The sequence below is a fragment of the Colius striatus genome, chromosome 1, assembly GCF_028858725.1.
Source record: "Colius striatus isolate bColStr4 chromosome 1, bColStr4.1.hap1, whole genome shotgun sequence".
Taxonomy (NCBI): Eukaryota; Metazoa; Chordata; class Aves; order Coliiformes; family Coliidae; genus Colius; species Colius striatus.
In genome coordinates, this window is record NC_084759.1 from 166,274,956 (window position 1) to 166,299,888 (window position 24,933).

A 24,933-nucleotide genomic window follows, 5' to 3' on the forward strand; every position below is an offset into this window, starting at 1 on the left:
TGTAAAAACTAACAAAAAAACCTCAACAGAACTAGAGTGCTAGATGAATTATTTCTCACTAGTCTGTATGGAATGCAAACTGTCAAACTCCTGAACCTAGTACATAAAACCACTAGAGTCTATAAAAAGCTAGTCATAAAAGGCAGCTGACCTAACTCAGGGAAACTCTATTCTAAAGCTCAGTAACCATCAGTCCTAAAACTAGAATTTCCCAGGTGCTTTAATGAAGATCTGTTGTGACGTGATTAGTCTCAATTAGGACAAGGAAAGTAAGGCTGGCATCAGTAGTATGCATTTATTGCTTCGAGGAAGTTGATTTCCCCAAACTGGAGAAAGTTATGAGTTTAGCAGAATGAAAAAAAAAAAAAGGTATAAGAATAGGAATGGAGTTGAGAACTTTGTAAGGAAAGTATATTAGACATCCAAAAATAATGAAGAAATGGGACAGCGTTTGAGTGATGACTTACATTTAGTCCCGAAACTTTAAGGATTGTGAAAAAATAAAAGTAAAATCCTGCAGAAAAATCAAAGCTGATAAAAGAGGGGAAATATATTAAAAATTATATAAATTGGTAGCTATGAAATAGAAGAAGTAATAACAGAAGGGATTCGTATCTTGTAACAACTCATAGCAAAACAAACTGACATTTTTAGTATGTCATGAAGAAAGGAAACTGTAGTATTTGGCTTTTACTAAGTGTATTCGATAAGGTTGTTAATGGTACAGGGAAAGCACAACATGAGATTTTGCATATGCATTTGGAAGTTAGTACTGCTAGATAGTTTTGGGTGAAGGCTATGAAATGAGGAGAGAATGATGAAAGAAAGAGCTGCTGGATAAGTAGTGTGCAAGTAGAGCGAAGCTCATGAGAAATCTGTCAAATGAACAGAGCATGAGATTAAAAGATTACGGCTGTTGGCACTGATTTCTGAACTGAACCATCTGGCCACACTTGAGGAGATCTGTTTCAAAGTCCGTCCCATTTGGGAAGAAAGGTTTGCCAAGAGAGAAACTTACGCAGATGCTGACTGTGATGGTTTCATTGATGTTGCCCCACACTCTCCTGAGCTGTGGGGCAATTTGGGTGATGAAGGAAGCGAGGAGTCTGTCAGCTCTTCTATGTCCGAATGTGAGGAAGGAGGCTTGGTGGACTTCTTTTTTCCAAACGCCTGTTTGAAAGAGCTTCTTAGCTGGAAAAGAAACAGAGCAAGATTATTTTCCTCATCACAGCAATCTATGTGCAGCTCATGTTTCGAAGAGTTAGTTTGCAGATGCCATCCTAGCCACTGCCTGAGGTCAGTACACAGAAGCAAGGTATTAACATATGCAACACAGTATCTCTAAAAACATGATACAGTGCTTTGTTTTTACTTTATTAATCCAGCGTAGCGCAAACATAATGCTATGGAGAAAGAGCAGGACCGAGTGGTACGGCTATGGGAGAGGGGTGCTCATTTAAAACCTTTAAGCCTCAGTGGAATCCCATTCCCATGGCATTCCCTTCAAAGGCTGGCTTTAAATAACCACTTTGCATCTCAGCACAGGTAGAACCTGCTGTTACCAAATGCTGAAATCAAAAGACAAGTCCGATTTACTAGGTTTGCCAATTTACTTTCCCCGTTAAAAATTTGAATGGCCAAACTATTCAAATACTATGGTTTGGATCACAAGCAGGAGAACTGAAGCTGGGACATGAGGCTTGCTGTATTGTACTGCTGAGAAGAATGTTAGCTGAAAGGTATACACTTTTTGCTGCATTTTCCTTTAGAGTAGTAAGATCTCTGAACATACAAGCATTGCCCTTTCTCTCTAGAAGCTCTTGTCCAGAAAAGGGACAGAATAGCCAAAGAGCCATTTATTTCAGGAGTCAAGATGACAACAGTTTCGTCTGAAGTGCATTTTAACTAGCCCACTTGTTCATACCTTTGGCTATATGCAGAGTTGTTCATCTTAGGAAAAATTGGGTTGTTTTTTCTTTTTATGTTCAGAAAGTTCTGATTAAAATTATATAGAACTCAATGACAAACTGGTTCCTCTATAAAAAATGAGGTACTCGAGCACGTTATTTTCATCATATAATTGAAGAGTGGGGAGTGTGACCACTGATCAGAGCAACATTATTTAAAACCTTTCAAGCTCATGATATCTAATGAGAAAGAAATGGATTTTGGCTACACTCCCCCTTTCTACAGTCTAAACTTTGAGATTAAAATGAATAGAGACAAACTGAGAAGACATACAGGATAATCTGTTTTTAGAAGGTATAAAAGAGCCTACTGCCAAAATAAATAGCAATCATGCCAAGATAGGGTTCTTTAGAGATGCATGCCAAATTTTCCATGGTTTATATTCACCTCACTTCCTCTAGAGTTCACCTTGCAGAAACACGAAAGAGTGCGGAATTACAAATCAAGGGAATGAAGGCTGATCAGTATTTTAAAACAAATGTTTATGCAGATAATAGTCTTAAAACAACAAAAACATGTTTTCAAATTATTTACTGAAAGTATTTGAACAAACCCTTAGCACATTGTGTGATTTGTGTGTTCCCCTTGAGAAGCACCTTAATTTCTTTAAACACCATACTACTTTTACATGAGAATTCTTAACAGATTTCAGCTCCATAGCTGGGAAACGTATTTGAATCAAGCCTTTCAATCAAACTCTGACTGAAGAAAAATCAAACAGGGTTTCAAGGAGATGATTCAGAGATGGTTTTGGCCACAACAGCTATATTAAGTTTTTTTGGACTGTTTTGTTTTTAAATTATCCTGACTTATGCAAATAATCCCCTGCTGATACTCAACAATTTTTGGTTTGCTGGTGGTGTCACAGTATGGTTACACATTAATTGCTTCGTATCCATCTGGCCTCACAAGAATATTGTAGATGAAATGGATCATTATGGTACTCAGGCACTAGGAAACGACATAATAGTTAAAAGACAGGTTTGAACCTGCTGAGCACTTACCCAGTTTTTCTTTTTCTTTTTCTTGGAGTCAGCATCATTACCACTGCCAATGCTTGAATGGCTTGTAGCACTGTTGATGCTGGAAACGCTTTCTGAAGAATGTTGTCGCCTTATACGTAAATCTAAAGAAAAGAAATTACTGTGAAATCCATTTGACTCCGTTTCAGTATGATAATCACTCTTGTATTTACGTAGCATCTTCCTCCTCAAAGAGAGCCTGGATGAACATAAATGCCATTGATGCTTGCAGTGGCTTGGATTCACGTTATTAAAGCCTGTGAGAAACCATATGGGGGATCCGTGGGATGCACACAATTAGTCTAACACTTCAGAGCTTCTCCAAACTGGGGTCTTATTGGCATGAAGGCAATGATCCTCCACAGTAATCTATGCAGTCGTAACCTTGTAACGAAGTAGTTTCTGTTACAGATGTTACTTGACTTATTAGTATCACATGTAGTACAGTTCTTTTTCTGAGTGTAGGCACTACTTGACTTGTAGCAAGCCTAATCAGCATTCAGACACTACCTTCTAACATACCATGATTGAAACAAGCAGGCATGAGTTCATTAAAAATGAATGAAACAAAATAACCAACAAGTGGAGAATATTCTAAATGTTTGGAGAGGCTTTTGAGTTCCAATTTCATAAAAGTTTCTGATAACTGTATCTTAATCACTACAAAATATTCTTGCAGGACATACCCACTAATAACAAAGAAAATTGCTTTCTAGATTATTTTTGACTTCCTAGAAGTTAGCTTTGCTATACTTAAGTCATACAATGAAATGACCTGAAGGCAAACATCTAAAAATGACCTCTTTAAAGAAAGGTCAATGACACTCTTAAAAATGAATGCTGCTATTATTTTTCTTTTCTTGAAGCAATCCTTTAACTGTTGCTTATCAACAGGCACTTTTGAAGTATATATTTATCATGTCACATCTGTCTGACTCAATGCCTACTTTTCTGCATTGATTTAGCACCTTCTAAAGGTGAGGAGTTGTTGTCAGTCCATCTCTTAACAATGAGTACAGCAGTTTTCAGAGCTTTAACTTACACTGGATTTCCAAGCTATAACCAGGTTTCACTACAAGACTTTATTAGTGTCTTGGGTGTAATTCAATACACAATTGCGGAGACAGGGTTAACTCTTGACATTCAGCAATTGATTTTTGGCCAATCACTTCTGAGAAGATAAGGCTCCGTGAACTTTGGCAAACAGGAAGCTCATGCAAATTTTGCAGCTCTGGAAATACCACAAGTATGACTACCATGCACTGCAGAAAGTGCTTGCCCTTGCAACAGAGTCCTCAAACTAACAGAAAAGTAATGACTTAGCTTTTTTTTTTTTTTTTTTTTCCTGGGAAGAAACTCTATATTTATTTTATTAGTGACAAAAGAATACCTTTGTGGGTATGATCTGGACCATTCAAGGCTCCTTGAATAGCAGCTTGTGCAGCAGAATTCTGGGCTTTCAGCATTTCAATGGTTTCCCTTAGCTCTATTAGCTCAGATTCCTGTGGGAAGAACAAAGACAGCTCAAAATACATGCTACAAAAACCACATTTGTCTAAATCTAAAAAAAAATTACAGGATAAGAGTGGTCAAATTGAAGTTCATGGGACTGCTTAGGTGAACATAATGATAAGAACTAGAGCAGAATGTGTATTTGCTCTCCAAAGACATTAAACTCAACTAATGTATTGTTTTGCATTTATTCTATATAAAATGACCATGTTATTTTTAAGGACAGCAAAACATTTTTAATACAGACTAATCTGAAAATTGAATATTCATTATAAAGTTAAGAGCATTCCAAAATTTTATTCCAAAAGACAGTAAACCCATTTGAATTACATCCTTTAGTATGTGAAGCTACTGTTTAATAGATGAATCTCAACCTCAGTTTGTGTATTTTTCAAAAGATTTAACTTGCTAAATAATAATTCCATTTTTAAAACTCTATTTAGCTGCAAACATCCTGCAAGTTGAAGTAAAATTATGCTATTTGAGTGCATGAAGTTCTGTATTAGAATGCATAATCAGTTTTAATGAAAATCTTGCTTTTATTACTGCTGTATTTAACCTGTCCTTCCAGCCTGTATTTATATAATGAGGATTAAAGGAATTAAATCTCAACAATAGAGAAAAGAAGAGAAGGAAAAGAACACATTCCAAATCTTTTGGGAAAGAAGCTTGGAGATGATCTGTTTCAATGTCACTGCTTAACTTCTTCTGGAAAGAAAATCTTCTAAGGAAACTATACTTCGTAAAATAGTAAAAACTTTTGGTTTTAGGAAATTGTCTTTTTTTTTTTTTTTCTCTAATATTAAAAAAACCTCAAACTGTAGCAATATTATTTCCTATCTGGTTCACAATGAGTCTCATCAAATTTTATCTGTTGGTGCTCAACCAGACTGTGAAATGTTATTTTTATACACAGTTACACTGTCTCCAGTGGCGACTAATAGGTCGCCGAAAAACAGTTTCAGCTCACTGAAAAACAGTTTCTTTCACTGATCATCTCAATGAGGCCTTTCTGTTCACAGAAAGTTGTAGAAGTTTAATCCCAGAAGGTGCTAAACAGCCTCTTAATTCTAAACTCAGTACAAAGGCTCACATTACATTTACTACCTATGAGGTTTAGACTTTTAACCACAACAATCAAAACAGTCCAGTGAAAACCAAAACTGTTTACTCATGAAAAAGATACCCAACCTGTGTTAATTCTTTGAATGGAGTAATTTTTCCCTACTTAAAGTTCCTCCTTTCCCATAATTCCATTCTCCTGACAACACTGGCAGGTTGGAATGATGCACCCCAGCAGGTTATGTTAGAGGATCTTTCAGTACAGATTAAACCCAGTTACATAGGTTTTAATTAAAACTTCGAAACAAAAGATTTCTGGGATATTGTCTGTGTAAACCTGATGCTGCACAGTCCAAGTCTCCTGAAACTTTATGATGACTTGATCATGACAGCCATTAAAAAAGATTTGTCGTATTGTCACAGCTGTCTCTATTGCCTTTCAGTGTTTTCTTAGCATAACTCTAATATAATCTGCTGACTGTTTTTCACATTCAAGCATCTGCTTTGGTAAACATACCTTTTGTTCAGCTGTCATTGTTAGACTTTGCAATCGGCCAGTCATATTTCCCAAGCTTTTCTCGAAAGCTGCTACTAAATGAGCCTGTGAAAGAAACAGAAGACATTTGTTGTGACAATGGGACAATTTCCCCAGATCTATTTGTTTCTTAAAGGCATTTTTTCCCTCCAAGCTCATCTTCTCCAGCTATTACTTTTAAACCTAGCTGAGATAACTCAGATAGGTGACGTGGCCAAGTGAGTACTGTGTTCTTCAGGCTGCTTTAGCCCCCAAGGAGATTAGGTCAGGTATTTGCCTGGAAATGAATTATAGCTTTAATGTCCTGCTTGGACTTACTCAAAGCCAAAAGAACTCTAACCCCATATAGAAATCCAGGAACAATTATTTTCAATTACTCAGCACTTCAAGATGGGAATTCAATTTCTTTATCTCAAAAGGTAAGTTTTAACTTCATAAATAAAACACTCCAGAGGAATTCTGAGACTCAAACAAAAAATATCACAGTTACTTTTATAAAAGGTCACTACTTAGTCTATTTATCTTGTATTGATTATGTATATGTGCCTGTTGTATAAACTTGTATAAAACCTATTTATACATGCATGCAAATCTATATATAAAAGATAAACTTGCACATTGGAAGTCCTACTTCTCAATAAGAAAAACAATGAAGTTAAAACTGATTAAAAGATTTTTCAAAGTTAAAGATTCATTTTGTTTTCTAACAAGAGTCATGTTATACTCTATGCAAGTAAAATGTATACGAATAATAGCTCAATTCTTCATTGGTTCTAGCTGACATCAAGCTTTGATTGAAGCCTAAAAAATGCAAACAGACATAAAAAAAACAAGAAGCTAAGCCAGCTTGTGCAGACAGGGGAAAGTAAAATTTATTTTTTATGAAATTCCACCTACTCTTCTCACAACACCAAATGATAAAACCAGAAAGAAACAGCTGCTTTCTTTTTACCATCTCAAAGATTTCAAGTATAGACACTACAACATAATTGGAAGTAGAACTTGCAACCATACATTTACATGCACAAATGGATTAACTGAGCTTTCTGGCTGAGAAAAAATAATTTTTATTATAGAGGTAAAGCACATACATTGCCTGGCAAATTTTTCAGTTACAGATTTGCATGCTTGTATAAACATAGTTGAAATTTTTCAAACGTTGTACTAAATCTGAGGTGTAATCAGAAAAAGACATAGTCCAAAAGGATCCTGTTATACACCTTAGGAGAAGGAAATAGATTCTTGCCACCTTGCTCCGTATATCTTGTCAAATAAAAAAGATTATCAGATATACAACAGTGGCCCACTTCTGTGTCTCCAGAGCTGCTACACTGATAAGCAGCTTTTGAATTTTGCAAAGCATTTTGGAATGCCTGAAACATTTCATAGAATCATATGAATATCCTTCAAACTCCTTATTTTACACTTAATAAGCTTTCTACAAATTTATTCCTTGTAAACTACATTATTAGTAAATAATTTATTTAATTACATAATGGTCAATCCACCTGCTTTCTGCATCTGCCGGGACTCCTTAGGAATATTCTTAGTCTCTTCAGAGACTAACTTTTGATAAATATGAGACTACATAAATATGCAATCTCATAAGGATTAATGAGTAATTGTGTGTATTCCTACTGTAACATTTATAACTTAGGGTATACCCTTGAAGCAATAATTTTAAATAAAATGAACTTGGAATATGTGACAAATGTAACTCAGAAACTTGTCAATCAATATATTCTAGCTAGTTTGGAAACTACAGTCTTCTGAAAACATCCAGACTAATTTATGGTGTTTTAATGCCAAAGACAATAATCACTGACCCAGAACACAATTAGAGACAAAGTAAATGCACTACTATAAAATTATCGTCAAATGTCTCTTCATTACATGTGTTTAACAGGAAACTAATGGAGCTCACTGTTCCCTGCCTCATAAAAAAATCTATGGCTTGGCTGATGGCCTGTGGTTCTGCTTTACTATGAGAATAACAATGGGAACTGAGGGCTTGAAAAGAGCAATAATTTTCTTAATTATGCATTGCTTTTGTCCATTTCTCACAATTAGACTGTGATAACCACAGTTCTTTGGTACCTAACCATGCATATTTGTGCAAAGTGTTTCCTATTCCATAGCTACAACTTCAGCCTATATGATGAATAAAGCACAAGGAATTTATAGGAAAAAATAAGGAACTCATAGGAAAAATTAAGAACTAAAATGTATCATTAAAAACATCACTAAAGGTCATTAAAACCATTAAGTTATAGTCTTTAGAGGAAGACAGCCATGTCACAACTATGGATTCTTAAATTAAATATTAAATATTTTCCCATTTAAGATGTGATTTTGCATTTAAGTAGTTAAATGTAAAATAATTCAGAAAATAAACAGTTGAATGAAGTAATCATGACTTTTAAAATGTTAATTAGATATTAAAAAATCTAATTGGTAACTGTTATAAATTTAGCAACTGATTTTGATTGGATTGGTAATTCTCAAATTCTGAGGATTATTTGCTTTATCCAAAAGGATCCATTATTTTATTCTCATGAAAATATTTAGAAATAGTTTATTTTTTTAAAGTTACAGCCAAATCCTCACACCCAAGAAAACTCTGTGTTAGAGCCAGTAGTTTCACTCATGGCATACATTATTTGAATACCACACAAAATCGCCTGAATGTTGTATGTGCTGTAAAAAACTTTCTAAAGCAAAAAAATATCTTCACAATTAAATGCAGCATTTGTACTTGGATATAGATATACAGGAATTAGAGTAACCTGGGCATTACTGGAAGTATGCCTCCAGCCAAATATATTAATCTCCAACATGATATACACATTAGATACACAGATGATGTACAGTTTTCAAGCTCTAGATTCATCACATATGGATTAATTTTGACTTCCGTTAACATGTGAAATTCCCATTGGAAATAATTAGAGATATATGCTCAGGGAATAACTTTAGTGCTAAGATGACAGACTTGATTTTAAACATTTCCTTCTTAGTAAACAGTCTAAGTCAGCCAAACCCCAAATACCTCAGCTCTCAGGTTTCCAGCCCATCCTGAACATGACATATCCAAAACACGGCATATCCAAAGACTATTTGCTGACACACTTTGTGGTTTGACTGTGCTGCTCAGGTTTATAAAATAAAGGTAAATAAATAAATTTCCTCCCACCTGACATGGCTGAATGAAAGGAGGTATGAGAGGACAGAAGGGGTCGAGCTGACTGCAAGAAGCAACTGTACATCTGTTGACCTTTTCTGTTTGCCGCCTGGTGTTATCTTCTTGTTTGGCTGCAGGATAGTGGTTCAGAGTCGGCCAAACAAGAGTATTAGCCAGTGAACTCCCTCCGCTTTCTACTGGCATCCTGGGTCTACTACAGTTTATAAGCATGCACCCTTCAGCTTCATACAGTACAAAGCACTGATCAAAGTCCCTCTGAACAGCCTGGGATCAGGCTGCTTGCTGGAATTTGAGCCCTTGTCAGTCACGGAGGAAGTCTGCTGGTTGGACACTTTCTGCAGTGAAAACAGGCCCTTTCTTAATTAGTATTGAGATTTGCCCTTCAGCAACATCAAAACAAGAGCCAGGGGAAAAGCCAGAATCTCTGTACAAAAAATGTAAATTAAGCATCCAAACAACAGCTGGGCCCTGCTTGAGTTTAATCATATGCAGGCAAAACACTTTGGGGTTAATCAAATGAAATAAACTGCTGAAATCAAGCATGGTACTTGTGTCCAGCCAACAAAACGTGAATAATAAATGAAACTAAATAAGAAATGTCTTAGCAAAAGTTTCCAAAATGCCTGAGAAATGCTATAACTTCTAATTGATGGATTTTTGATATAAAATATTATTTCAAACAAAGTCTCGATGAAATAGGCCAAGTTCCAGCCTGTTTTTTAATGACACAAGTACTACTGTCACCAACAGTCTTTTGTGGTGAAGTCAAGAAAGACACAAATAGTTTCCCTCTTCAGGCCACAGTGAGGAAAAAAAGTGCTGCCTATTTTCAGACACTGAAAGTGTGGAAATTTGCAGGAGCTTAGAACTAGGGCTAAAATGAATGCGTTTATAACAAAGGCATCAGAAAGGATTGAATAATGTTCTGGTCATCAAAGGCATTGGAGAAAGTTCTCTGTTCATATGTTACTCTGTCTGCCAGAGACGGATGTATCTACAGACAAGATAGGCAGTGACCAAACATTTTTATGCACTAGAGTTACTGTTCATTCAGGCTTAAGCTTACTGACATGCAAACATATAACTCAAAATGAGGGTCACAGTAGTATTTTCCATTTCAAGTGTAAAACATCGTTTTGATTTCTCCTCTGAGGATAAATTCCAGTTTTTGTGATTGTTTCTCCTTTAAATGACTGGGGCTGGTGAAATATGTCTCTTAGATTAGGAGATAAATGATAAATGAATACATATAAGTAAAACATTGCTAAGACAGTACAAATTCATGAGAATTAGAAGTCTATCTGGGTTTTTCGTAAGTTTGTCAAATTAAATCAAGTATTTGTTAGATACTCTCATAGTTTTAGTGAAAAGTATATAATCACCAGGATTTAAATATCAATTCTGTAATTAGAATAGATTCCAGGGACACATCACAATTAAAAGACTGTATATGAACTCTATTTTCAACCTGGATTTTATTCCTGATGTTTAAGTGATACTTTGTAGAATTTATTTATATAAGTGCTCAAAGAACTGATAGAACTAGTACTAACAAATCTTTAAGCAGTCTCCTTTGATCCTTTAGAATTATGCAGAAGTGTTTTTTTTAATGCATTACATTTTTGTACCAGAAATAGCAGAGAATTAACTCAGAACTAGGCTTACTGCGAAATACTTTTCGCTTTTGGATTTTGTAAAGTATGTATCTCATGACAGCATCACAAAAAAAAATACTTCTAATATCTAGTAATATCTAGTTTTCTTTTAAGATTTTAATCATTGTGAAAGTGTCTAAATCACTTATTTGTGCCTTGAGAACTTCATGCCTCTAAGTTTCATGATCCTGACAAGTTTAATTTTGAGGGAATTTCTACATGTTGGGGATTTGGAAAAAGGAAAGAGCTCTCTGGTAGCATTTAAAAAACTCATGTGATAAAAAGATCAGCTTTAGGGTTGCTTATAGGTTTAGAGTTTAAAGAGTGTCTCCATGGAGATGGATTAGAAGGTGACACAGTCAAACGAATGTGAATAAATTAAGCTTTATACAACATATATCATGCATGCACATATGTATATCTATGCATGTAACTATTTGTGTGTGAATAGATATAAATATATATATAAACACACACATAGGTTTATAAATGTGGTATTTCTTGAGAGGCAAAAGCAGTTATGTGTATTTGTTAACTATCCCGTTGAAAATGTCACCCTTCCAATTAGATCAGTAAAAAACGTCATGGGCATTCTTACCAGGTATGCAGAAGTCTGGAGGTACTACACAGAGCCAGAACCCCAAAGAATACAGAATCACAGAATCTTAAGGGTTGGAAGGGATCTCAAAAGATATCACCTAGTCCAATCCCCCTGCCAGTGCAGGACCACCTAGAGTAGGTCGCACAGGAACTTGTCCAGTTGGGTTTTGAATATCTTTAGAGAAGGAGACTCAACAACACATCTGGGCAGCCTGTTCCAGTGCTTTGATGTGAGCTATTCAGATTAAACTCAAATTATTTCTCATCCATGCAGAAGAATTAGTTTGCATGAAAACCAAGCCACAATGTAACTATCCATTTTTAGCTTCACTCAGTTCCTTTACAATATGGAGTAAATCTAACTGTAACTTGAAGCTGACTTTGAAAATTTGCCTGGAATAGGAAATGTTATTAGATACCAATCTGTCTGATGCTTACTCCACACAAAGGAATACTGACCAGATATATAGTCAATGACTTCTAAATAAAACTGGTGAGAGATCAGACACAATTTGCTGAAATAAACTGAGCAATGGCCTCATTGCCTCAGCTGCAGAGAATAATGCCCTGCTATCCTCACTCCATTGCACTTGTTGCTCTATCATAGGCTACAGCATTGTTGGAGTTACTGGAAAAGGATGAAAACTGAGTGGGCAGGGACAGCTTTCATCAGATCAGTGGCCTGCAGGTATCAGGCTAACTCCTCTGGATTATGATTGTGTTGTGCCACAAGCCCAGTCACAGCTAACCGCCCTGGGCTCCCCACTGCAAGGCAGAGCTGCTGCAGCTCTGCATTCTTGGTGGATAGAAAAATGCCTTGCAGAGAACAATGGACTTAATAGTAAACACAACTGTGTTTACCAACTACACAGACTACTTGAGGCATGCTGGCTTGGCTCTCCTGACCTCTTGAGGTTTAGTTTGTTGCTCTCAATATGAGTGAAAAACTGCCTAACCTGACAAAGTTAAAGACCAATGTCTAACATACTGAAGGAATGACTGAAGGAATCTGCATACCCAGTACAGACATATTGGCTGTAAATTCCAAAATGGATAATCTAACTAAGAATCTAGCTTTTGAATTTACAAACATTGCAGGACTCCATATTATCTGCTTCACCAGTTCATTCTCAGAACAAATTGGCAACCCATATCACTACCAAAGTACAAATACTCACAGGTGTTTTGCAGCCAGTTAAGTGACTCTTCCACATTTTCTTATGGCAGTCTTAAGAGACCAAGCAGCTTTCATATAGCTAGAGATTACTTTCTCAGGACATGTACACAGTACTGCTTCACCAATTTAAATAATTTCTTCAAAACTGTGCCAGTATTTATACATCTAACCACTCAGTACACCTACATTTCAAAGAAAGGCCCTCTACACCTTGCCCAAGAAAATGCTTTCTTGAAATGCAAAATGATTCTCCCAATTGCATCTCAGCTTTCCTTGGCAATGGTAACTATAGTTATATCCTGAGCTGCATTTAAAAATCACTCTACAGTACACTGTTCAGTAACCATCCAGTAACTTCATCTGAAGTCACAGTAACCAGACAGGATTGTAGCTCACATTCCCTATAGGGCGTTATTTTCTGAGAATATGATCAATAACTCATATTACCAATGTGTGACAATTGGAAGGAACATCAGAGAGCTCTCTGTGAAGTAGCCCAGTTTCCATTAGCTATATATCAGCAAAGTTATTCGAGCATGTGAATTCTCTACATAACTGTGTACTGTTGTACCTTCCACATCTATCCCTGTGCAGGGGGGTTTATCTTTGTGAAATGAAACCATAATGAACTCTATCAGAATATACAATTAATGCCATTTCTGGGCTTTTTTTTTTTTTTTTTTGTAATTCAGAGGAAAGAGTGAAACTGAAGTGGATAGGGCTGTTGTTACAATCAAAGTGTGGAAACTCTCCTTTTCCACTGAGGTAGTTATAGACATTTAACAAAATAATTAATTTTAAAACCACTAGAATAAATAAATAGCAAAACTCTCACAGATCATGTGTACATGTTCATCATCACCATTCTGTGATCCTATGATTCTATGAGTAAGAGATATTAGCCAATCTGATAATATATTATTTGATACTCTTTATAATCACAGGCAAAAATACTTACATTTGCTGAAAGTTGAGAGGTAAGGGTAGCAACTTTCTCCTGTGAAGCAACCAGTTCTCTTCGTAGTTTCTGAATTTGCTAGGAAAAAAAAGGCTGCTGTCACTACTTCAGTGATTTCCTTTTTGGTGGTTTCTGTTTATTGGTTTTCTTAAGGGATCATTAATAGGTTTAAAATGTCTTAGTTTCAATTTTAACCTTAGAACTATTTTAGAATATAAACTATTAAAAGTTGGTACTTAGTTTTGGTCCAGCTGTTTTCTTGCACTTAACCAGTGTATGAGCTAGGATCTCAGTTAAGAGAGTACATATGGGTAAATGCTTAATTCCTTCATACGTATAATCCTTTGCACATATAAATGTCATGTTTTGTTACTGATTCCCAGAAATTCAAAACACATCCTTAGTGCAGTCAAGGATAGCAGCCCTAGATGAGGCCTGAGACTATGAAACATGAACAAATTTGTGTGCAGTTCACTGGGTCTGGCTGTAGACATGATGCAACTGACATATATTAAATACTTACATTAGATTGAAATAAAATGCAAGAAAATACTCCTCTACTGCCTGGCATGAAGAATGCTTTAATGAACACCTCAAACACATGGATGTCTGAAGTTAGAAGTTACTTCATGGATGTCTGAAGTTAGAAGAGGCACAGTAATATTTTTTTTCTCTTACACAACACTTCCTATAGTTCCTGCAATTCAAACATGCAGCCTCTTTAAACCTTTAAATGTCTTTTTTGTATATCCTTAAAAAACCTGCCTGCCAACATTAAAAAAAAAAAGAGCTTTAAATGTGCTTGTTGACATGAAAACAAACTTAATTGAAGGGTCCGTATCCTTTAATGAAAAACAGAATCCTTAAGAAAAATGTTTGTTTACATTTTGGCTAGGAAAGGCATCTAGCATGAAGCCTGTGCATCATTTAAGCTCTTTTAACTGTATTTGAGATCTTCTAGGGACTCCAGGCATAGCACTACACTTAAGCACAGCATGGGGTTTCACTTTGAAGCCTTTTCCATATTTAGACATAAAAGACATTTTTCTAGTCTAGAGAAGTAAAATGTCTAAAACTAGCCTAGGAAAGGGAGTTCATAACATTCACTAGTAAAGACTACCGCAGTACTTTAATTTTATGACTCTCATGAAAATCATCAGGGAATAATATACAAGCTTTAAGGATGAAAAAGTTCTTGTACGTGTGTGCTACAAAAAGAGCTAGGTAATTTACACTAGCTCAGAGCAAAGGAGACAGATTATTGAGTTGTTCTCCATCCTGGACTGCCACTTTTGCCTTTTATGCCAGTTTTCTCTTTTGTTTTCAATAGCAATTATTTGGGCTTCCTGCTTAAGCTACACTTTCATTGTATTCATTATGATTGTAGTTCTCATGAAGTGCTGGGCAATAGCCCCTGCAAGAGCATCACAGAGCAGACTTTGATACTGAGAAAACACTATGTAGAAATACACAGAAAATAAATGATATTTCACCTCTATATACAGCCATATATAAAGGACAATGAAAGGAGGAATTGTCATTTATACTACAGGGCTGTAGCATGCTTCTTTACCGCTTTGCTAAGAAAATTCAAGTAGAAGGTATATTGAGATTATATTAAAATGTACTGGGGCAAGTTTATTTGTTCAAATAGTAATAATAAAAAACCAAAATACATAACTTTTAGTTGTCTTTTTCTCACATTAGAGTAGTAAAATTAGGAACAGCATAAATGTAGGAACTGGAAGGTATGTAGATGTGGAAGTGCACCCTTTGGTGCTGCATTTTATTGCTGCTACTCCTTAGTGCCCTTTCAATACAACCAGGAGTTCATTTTGACAAAGGCTGTAACTATATCCAGTTGCTGACCCAGCCTTGTCACCTATTCTTATACACTGTGATGAGAGGGAAGCTGTTTTTCACATCAGATTTGATTTATATCTGAAATCAATCTGTGTTGCTTTGAAATCCATCAAAGTGGTCAGTTTCAGAAATTTAATATAACACAAAATGTAAAGGAGAGAAGTTCAAAGTAAACATTTGAAGTATTTTTCTCTTGAAAGGCAGCACATTACCTTGAATTGCACAGTCCTTTAGATCTAGTACAGAGTGGTATTAAGTCTGAAATCAGACACATCACAAGAAGCCCAACTTTCATCGATGCTTTTTACCTTTTCAAAACCTCAGCCAGGAGTCATTCTTCTGCATAATGCTCAGAAAATACCTTCCAGTGCACTACAAGTTTCATCAGCTTTTTTAGCAATACTTCTTAAAAAGTGATGCAAAGACACAGGGTGTATTTTCCCCAAAGGCATAACAGGTAAACAATAAACATGAAAACAATATAATGCAATGCCTAAATATAAAAATGGAGAAGAGTTCTTACCTCTGAATGTGCCTTTTCTTCTGCCTGGAAGAAAACAATGAAGGAATGGCTTAGAAACAGTGTGTGACATAACTGTGGTACCAGATAATAAAAGCCAGCTATGCTGAAGTGACATGACTAGCTTCATAGATCCATTACATTTAAAGAAGGTATGCAATAAAAACAATAAATGGAATTATTTTCAACTTACTTGGCAAGGCTCCAGCTGAAACCCCAAAGAATTTGCCAGCATACTGACATTAATAAAGTAGATAAAGGGAGAACAGGAATAGAACTGCAGCAACTGTAGTGATATTTCTAAGATACAAAAGAATATTTGCTATGCTGCACTCCATAGTCTGTTCCCAGCATTTTTTAATAATAAATATTGCAATATTTATATATATATGCAATATGTATACATAAATAACATATATGCATATATAATACATGTAGAAAGTATATATTGCTTTTTTATATGTAAGCAATATGCCTAGACTAATAGAGGAATCTCTGCTAAGAGAAGTTGACAGTAAAACATATGTGGGGGGAACATGAAGGGACAGGGTTACTTGCCCTTTAAAGTAATTTCTTCCATACTGATCAAAACCTTCAGAGCTATCAAGTCATATTACTTTCAGCTTAAACTTGCTAATGATATTTAATAATTGTAGAAATTTTCCTTATTGTTATGTGTTGTGTCATATAATGATGCTCTTTACTCAGTGGTCTTTTTCAACAAAATAAGCAACTAAATCATTGCAAGGCAAACCTTTGAACATCATTAGATATGTAAGCAAATGCCCTTTTCCATACACACTTATCTGTTAACAGTCATTGAAAAGACTGTGATGCTATGATATTTCCCTGTGGAACACTTAGACTGCTCTTGGCTGAAACTACTGTTATACCTGATATATCACTATATGAAAATGATTCAGTATAATGACCGTTTTATTTGTCTGCACTGATGTGACACACATACTGATATTAACTTTCCAATCTATGTTTGCAAAAAGATCAGCCTACAGAAAAAAGTTAAACTTTATTCTCGTTATTGTTGCTTCAAGCATATAGTGCATGCAAAGTCACAAAGGCATCATGACAGACTACTCCCACTTACGAATTCTACTGTGCTAAGAAATTCAAATAAAAACTTAGGGTTGGTGACCTTTTCCTGAAACTGCCATGTGGCAATGTGGCCCCTCATCTTTAGACCATTGTCCCTTGCTGATGAGAGCAGGGATACACATCACCAGATGACTTCCTCACTGCACAAGGAATCATTGCCTCTTTCCCAAAGTTCAGAGAGGTAGCTCCCCACAAGCCAGTTTTTGTGGGAAGTGGAAGAAGTAAATGAGAGAGAAAAAATAGGATTCTGGGCATACTATCAGTTTACTGAGCAGTTTTTACTTAAGAGTTTGTGCTGACACCGTTTTAACCCACTACTCAGTCGTTGGTTCAAAAGTCTCTAAAAGGAAACAAATTTTTCTCCCTCTACTTCTCTATCATATTCATGCTTCCCATCCTTGTAAAGATTACTTTTTTCTTTTTTTTTTGAAGACTTAAAATATTAACATACAAATGACATGTCCTTACACATCTCCTTTGAGCTTGGCTTAGCACAGTTAATGAAGTCTGGGGATTCTAAGTGTAGCTAATGCTGAGAGACAGTGCGAGAAATATAGCAGTTAACTAAATATGTGCAAATTGCAACGTCTCACCTACTGAGCAGGAGGAGATTAAAATTGGAAATGACCTATCATCATTTACACTACCACACATCTTTCTCAACTTCTCTAAGAGGCAGACATATCCACTACCAAAATGGAATATGTATTTCCATCCTACAGTCTACTATGTCCGCTTACGTGGCATACTTCTCTGTGAAACTAAATCTTTATCTCTCTCCAGGAATATCAAGCTAAGATTTTCAGACTTGTCAAGTAAGTGCTGAAAACTCAAATGCAAAACAAGAACAACAATACGCACAGAAAATACTAGTGAACCCAAAACTTTTGTCTCATTGGACTCATTCATTGCAATGGCAGCCAAATCAGGAAATGTCTCTTCTGAATCTCAGACTCCAGTTCTCAAAGAAACAATCTTAAGAGAATAACTTCAAGATTTTCAACTATCCTTTCACAATAAAACACAAAGATCATGATCTTTATTTAGTACTTTGTCTGAATCTCTCCAGTGATTTGGCTGCCAAGCCTCAAGGCCATGCTTAGGAAATCTGGTGAATATATTTGAGATACTTCCTGGAAAGAACCTGCTTTGGAATTCCTACTTAGTGATTTTGGCCTGCTTAAGTAAGGTAAAAGAGTTCTTTTGTTTCTCCTTGAATCTAGTGACAGCTGAAAGCGAGTTACATGTGCCATAACCCTGCAAAGGCACTGGACCATGTCATCAAACTAGGAAACATAGTTCGCTGCTTTCAGCTGATGTGATATTGATTGACAGCCTTTCATGATGTTATATTCCACTTGTGCGTCATCTTCTGATTAATTGCTGAAAAGTTTAAACTTTTTTTTCCACAGAATGAGAGGGATCAAGCAGAAGAAATTCTGATCAATAATCAAACTGATCACAGCGCCTTAAAGAGGGAAACAGTAGCATAAGATTTTTTTTCCACTACCAAAATGTGAGAAGCTTTGCTTTGAATGTTAGCCATCCCTCATGTGCAGCCTGTTTGTATGTACATTCTACTCCTCTAAAATAACTCAAGACCGGTCTGGACTGAAATTACTTGCAACCTGCTGCTAAGGCCTGAACAAATCTAATGCATATGTACCTGATGTTTTAGACGTGTCCTTTTAAGGACCTTTTAATACCTGAACAGAACTAGGAGAGGCACCATCGTGGTAGACATTGTGCATGGATGCAACCTATTTCCAAGTCAACATGATCTTAGCATTGAGATAGGAATACCAAATGATACATTGGTACAGGCTGCATTAGTTTGGTATTCCCAAGAAAGAACTGGTTTTGGCTCTGGGTAGAGAAGTCCATGTTATTCCCAGGATGTTAGCTGACACTATTCCACACCTGAAAATACGGAGAGGAGACAGACTATTCATGAATGCATAGTATGAAAGCAGGTAAGTGGGTTGCCCTCCTGTGAAAAAGGGCTACTACTGCATGTAATTGTAGTTAGCAAATAGGTTGCAAAGCAAGTGTTTTGTATCAGCAAGGGAATGTCAAACATGTTTAACTCCTCTCATATGGATGATTCTTGTTAGTAGAACAACTGAAGCAACAAATTATGCAGATCTCAAAAAGGATACCAAAACAATAAAAGAAAGAAAGAAAAAAAATCAAAACCCAATCTTCCGCTTGAGCTAGAATACCATTATTACTCAATCTAATCAATCCAATTAACTACAGATAATCATTTTTAAAGAGACTCTTCTTTTGGAAATAAGATCTAAGTGCTGTCATTTGAAACAAATTGAAATTGCAAATGATATTCCCTTACCCTGAAGCCATCTTGTGTTTTTCAAGACGTGTACTACAGTGACTGGACAAAACCACTTTGTAAATTGTGCATTGTAAATTGTTATTTTAAGTAGTTCTAAGCAAGTCAGATAAAAAGATGAAAATAATGTATTCTCAAATAGCAGGACAGTAATACCAAACTTGAAAATAAATGTACCTGCTTTAATGCAGTACAATTTAAATCCTTCTAAATGTCAAAGTATTGAAATTTTCATGAACAATGAACAAGAAGAGAGGCAATCAGAACTTTTTTTTCTAAAATGTCAATACTCACCGTAGAGTAGAGAGAGGATGTGCTGGAGACAAGTGATAATGAAGACCCGTGTACTTTAAAAGAAGGAAAATAACATGAAACATTGACAAAAGTACAACGCTTCCCCCACGCAGCTCAATAACTAAACATCTTTTTAAAATGAGAACCAATCTTCCACTGAGAGCAATTATGAGCTATCAAAATAGAAAAGCTATTGATATTTTTTCCTGCACTTAAAAAAATTGTTCTACAGCGAAAAAATACTTTCCTCTGTATGAAGTAGAGTGAACTAGTGAGATTCGATATGATTACCAGCAAACCAAGCATTACTTCTGTTGTTTTGACAAATCACTTGATAAATATACTCTTTAGAGAAACCAGAAATAGAGTTGTTTATACACCTGTCCAAAGCTGAGCAAACTGATTTTAATAAGAAATTATTATTTGCAAAACAGTTCACATTCCCTGGGGTGAGCTCTTAGGCTTTGCTCAGCTGCTTTCTCCCCTCATCACAATGTTGACCCAAGTATTTGTAGTCCATATGAAGGGGTTACTGCAAGATGTAGTATCCTATTTCCACTAACCATCAGCAGAGTCAGTCTCAAGAGCACTGGGTGAATGTTGCAGGACTTTGACTAAAAGAAATAGGCTTCCTGGCATCCAAAAATGGCAAGCAAAGACTAAACTGAAAAAGACCCTGCCCTTCCTGCTTCTCATTACCCATCTGATGAAGGATACACCAAAAGAGAATTTTAAAGAAGATAATTTATTTAATTGCTTCTTTTCATTTTTGTTTGTCTAATATTCATAACCTGTCAGGTTTTAGTAAATAAATTATTTTGCTTTAATAGCTACCTGGCATCTGTATGCAAAACTGACAGTACAAGAATACTTGGATTAGACTAATAGACTTCAAATCTACTTTTGTAACTGGGCAAATTTCTTTAAAAAATGTCATAGATTGACCACTGAAACCCTGTTGCTTTCAATCTATATGTGGTTTTCAGACTCTGCTTTAAATGTCTGAGTTAAACTTACATTCTGCTCTCACACAAAATGGCTCTACCCATTAGCTCACTTCTTTCACTAGAACTTTCCTGAGAGTTGTTATCTTAAATAAAATACATTTGGCGTTCCAACAGCATCATTTCATGTTAAACTCTAATGACCATAAACTGCTGAAAATTGTTTATTATTGCTGCATTGACTTTCATTTACTCATGGCTATCCACTCCAGCTGGATATGAAACATAATCAATGAAAAAGCTCTCATCAAAGACACTGGTGACCCATTACTGAAATTCTAGATTTAACACCTCTTTTTCTATGCATAAATTATTTCCCTTGTTTTCTCTATTATTCTTCCAGTGTTTCCTTTGATAATTCTCTTGCTCGTCAGCAATGGGTCTGTAGTCACCTCTGTCCTTGAATTATGTGACATGCTTCTGTGCAGTCAGCTATCCTCTCTGTGCTGACAACTCACAGCTTGATCTGCCCTGCACCCTACTGCGAGTATTACAAACCCAGATGTCTGTCTGACATATCATCTAAAATACAGGAAAGGTAATTGAAAAGTAAAAGTATTAGTTGCTGGTTGTTTCATCTAGGACCTTTTTTCCCCTTTTATCTCATAACTATGAACTTGGGGGAGATTTTATATTTTCTTGTTACAAAGACCATTTATATTGTCACCACTTAGCAGTAAATAACATTGATGAGCGATGTTATATAATGAATCTCCATTAAATTTTAGTGAGTTCTTTCTTTGTTTGTTTTTTTGAGTTTTTTAGTTGTTTATGGTGATGGTTTTGTTGGTTTGGGTTTTTTTAATTAAAGAGCATGAGAACTTTGTCCTTATGGGAATTCTGCAAATAATCAAATTTGTCAGAAATGTTAAGCGGAAGAAAATGTTACAGTGCATTTACTGAGAAGTTGTCAGATGCTCTGTGGTTAAAAAAGAACAAAAACCAGAACAAATCACAAAAAATATTCCCCAAATTGCAGATATTGTACATAGCATTAAAGAAACAAGACCAACAGTAATAATCTGCAGAAACAAAGTAGGAAGGTCAGATTAATGAAAGAGTTTAGATACAAAAATTCACATAATGTTTGCTGCAGGAGGCTGAAGGAAAGTAGGAAAATGAAATAACTACAAAAAGAAAGGGTATGCTAAGTAGAACTGGCATTTAGAAAAAAAAGGAAATACAGAAGTAGGACTAAGAAAGTATGGAATCACAGTACAAAAGGTATGCTCAGTCACTTCAAATTTAGAGGCAAAAAGAATAAAATAATTTTCCAAGAATAGCTTATTTTCCTCTAAAATTTCTGATAAAGGATTTAGACATGTATGACATACACAGTATTCCATATTACTTTTGAAAGAAACACCTTCCACATTTCAGGATAAGAAAGTCCTGTGAGTCCAGCTCAACAGAATTTTTAAAAAGCCTCACAAAATTATTCTTCTATGTTGCAGAAGAAATACTTTTACATTTTACTACACTTTGGAGGTCTATTTGGGGGGGCCTATTTTGACATCTCTTTGCTGCCCCAGATAGTAACTCAGTCTTACCTTCTTCCATGCTGTCCCTGAATGAACCTGAATGACTAATCGCTCGTGGTCTCTCTTCTAAGGATGTAGCACTGCCACACAGTTGGGAGTCATCATACAGATCAAAGGAAGTGTCTTGTGCAGGAATGCTGTTTGAGCGCATCATACTGGGTCCAGGAAGGTTAAACTGAGATAGGTTGGTTGGACTCACTGGAATACAAAGCTTACTTTGAAGCATACTTCCATTAAATTAATCTAGGTTCTGCACAAAATTGTAATGTAGGACTAGTAGGATTAGGTGGATTTTATGCTGTTGAGAAAACAAAATGCTTTCATTCCTACATAAAAAGCCATCAGGAAAACTGAAGACGACCTTCAAGAAGGTGGATGAGATTAATCCCTTAAAACATGTCCTAAAATTAAAATTTGTGTCTGAATACACTCTTGTTCACTTTGACAGCCCAAGACAGAAAATCACTGAGAGAGATTCAAAAGTTTAAAGTTCAAAAAGGAATAAGAAGACATAAGTATTTTTAATAAGCAGGTCTTCTAATAAATCAGTATTTGTATTTTATTGTTATATATACCTATATTACCAACTGCTGCTACGACCAAAGTATATTGGCATATGCCAATACAGTACCTACTTCTACAGCATCTATTACTATACTAGATTAAAATTCCTTCAATTGAATCTCATCATAATAAATAGGAGTAGCCCAACTACTAACGGTTAAATTCCAGAACAATGTTGATGAATCTACTTTAAGCTTTTGCAAAGTTTGTTTGCTAGTAGGAAGGAAAGCTTGTTAATGGTTCATCTGGACCATATGAACTCATGCCTAGAAGAAAAAGCTAATTGTATATCTAAACTGAGCCTTGGTGTTTGGACTTTTGTTTCAGATCATGCAAGATGTGCTTTAATTCATGAACTACTAGAGCAGCTGCAAGATGTGCTTTAAGTCATAAACTACTAGAGCAGCTGTGTTGTGAGAGCAAATTATTCCATAGGGCTATGATAATGGAAAGAAGCAAAGGACAACAACAAAATAAATTTAAAAAGATCATGAACTTATTGCTCTCTGTTGTGAGTACAAGAACTGTGAACAAAAAGAAAAAGAAGATAGTTGTAAGCAGAAAATGATAGAGTGAAGAAACAGTGCTTAAAAAGAGCTGTGTCTAAAACTACTGCAAGTACATGGAGTAAATCTAAAACAGTGGATTGGGTCCAATTTTATTTTTAAAAGTGGCTTTGCTCCAATTCCTTTCCCATATGTAATAAAGACCAACATTAGTATGTCTGATCAAATTTTTTTGAGTGATTGTAACCTACAGATGTCATAAACTGTGACAGTGATGGAAGTGTGGATGCTTCAAAGGTTGCTCCTAATTCCACACAAAAGATCTTTGTGAACCTAGGTATGTGTCCAGTATGTGCAAATAAATGCTTTTCCTATTAAGCACTGAAGAGAAAGTTAAAATTATTAACAAAATTAAATTTGTGCTGGATTAACTTGAAACAAGATCCAGAAGAACCAAATCTAAATTTCGACCTGTAATCAAACATGAAACACGACTCACAGTCCAAAATATTAGATTGTATTCAAGGTTTTGATTTAGATTGGTCCCATTGCAGTTATATCCAAGTCCAGCCACTAACATGCATTAGAAAGGCTTATCTCAAAGCAAACCTGCATACAGGAAAAAAACAATGTTTACTGTCTGTGTTGACCTTCACTAAAACCACTGAAAAGAATCCTAAAAGATGAGTAGCATTGAATCAGAAATTAATTTCCAGCTTTGATTTTCCAGCTCAGGTTTTCTTCTCCTTGGGCAAGTCATAGAGAATATGTGCCTTTTTGGGTATGCAAAATAGGAGATACCTTAGCCTACTCCATGAAAAACACCAGGAGTTTCCTTTTGTTACTGAGATACCAGTGATGGAGATTATAAAATAAAATGCCTAGTTTGGCAAACTAGGAAACAAAAATGGTTGAGTTTTATGATTCTGTTCTAGAGTGGGAGAAACAGTAAAGGGAAATGGCATTTACCCAGGTTGGAAAAGTGATATTTTCCAGTTGCAGATGAAGACATAGCTGAGGGAGAAACAAGTGGGGACTGACTGCCAGTGTCTTGCAGGCCTCCAGTTGAATGGGAGCGTAGCCATTCCTTGCCTTCCTCCTGACTCGTCTGCCGGGATGATGGAGTATATCTGAAAAACCACAGCTGACATGCTCAAAACAATGACACAGTGATGGTTCAGAAAGAAACAGGCGTCACATAAATGCCAGTTAGAACAAACCCCTTGGAAAGTATCAACTCTAGTCAAATGATTATCACCAGGGATTTTAACAAGGTCAAATTTACTGCTTCATTACAAGAGACAAAGTACAGGACTTGAAACCCCTTTCTTCTTCATCCCCCTCCCAAAAACAGCATTCCTTTCCTTTCCAGAAGTATGATGCCAAACCACAGAAGACAGACAATTGAGCTGATAGGAAAGGATTTCAAAGCTATCGGAATTGTACAGGTGGATGCAAAAGCTCGGAAGCTGTATGGCAAGGATGGG

The 24,933-nt window shown here is 35.8% G+C and overlaps 1 protein-coding gene across 2 annotated transcripts in view; it reads right to left on the reverse strand.

Moving 5' to 3' along the window:
* Positions 1–24,933, reverse strand: part of NAV3 (neuron navigator 3) — a 268,894-nt gene that overhangs the window by 22,374 nt on the left and 221,587 nt on the right. For both annotated transcript variants that reach the window (XM_062016086.1, XM_062016078.1), the window contains exons 18-27: positions 24,416–24,576; positions 22,386–22,574; positions 19,832–19,884; positions 16,078–16,101; positions 13,692–13,769; positions 6,082–6,165; positions 4,381–4,492; positions 2,973–3,094; positions 2,356–2,376; positions 1,019–1,191 (exon numbers count right to left, since the gene is read on the reverse strand). In XM_062016086.1, the coding sequence (XP_061872070.1) occupies positions 1,019–1,191; positions 2,356–2,376; positions 2,973–3,094; positions 4,381–4,492; positions 6,082–6,165; positions 13,692–13,769; positions 16,078–16,101; positions 19,832–19,884; positions 22,386–22,574; positions 24,416–24,576 (1,017 nt within the window). The remainder of the gene's footprint in view (positions 1–1,018; positions 1,192–2,355; positions 2,377–2,972; positions 3,095–4,380; positions 4,493–6,081; positions 6,166–13,691; positions 13,770–16,077; positions 16,102–19,831; positions 19,885–22,385; positions 22,575–24,415; positions 24,577–24,933) is intronic.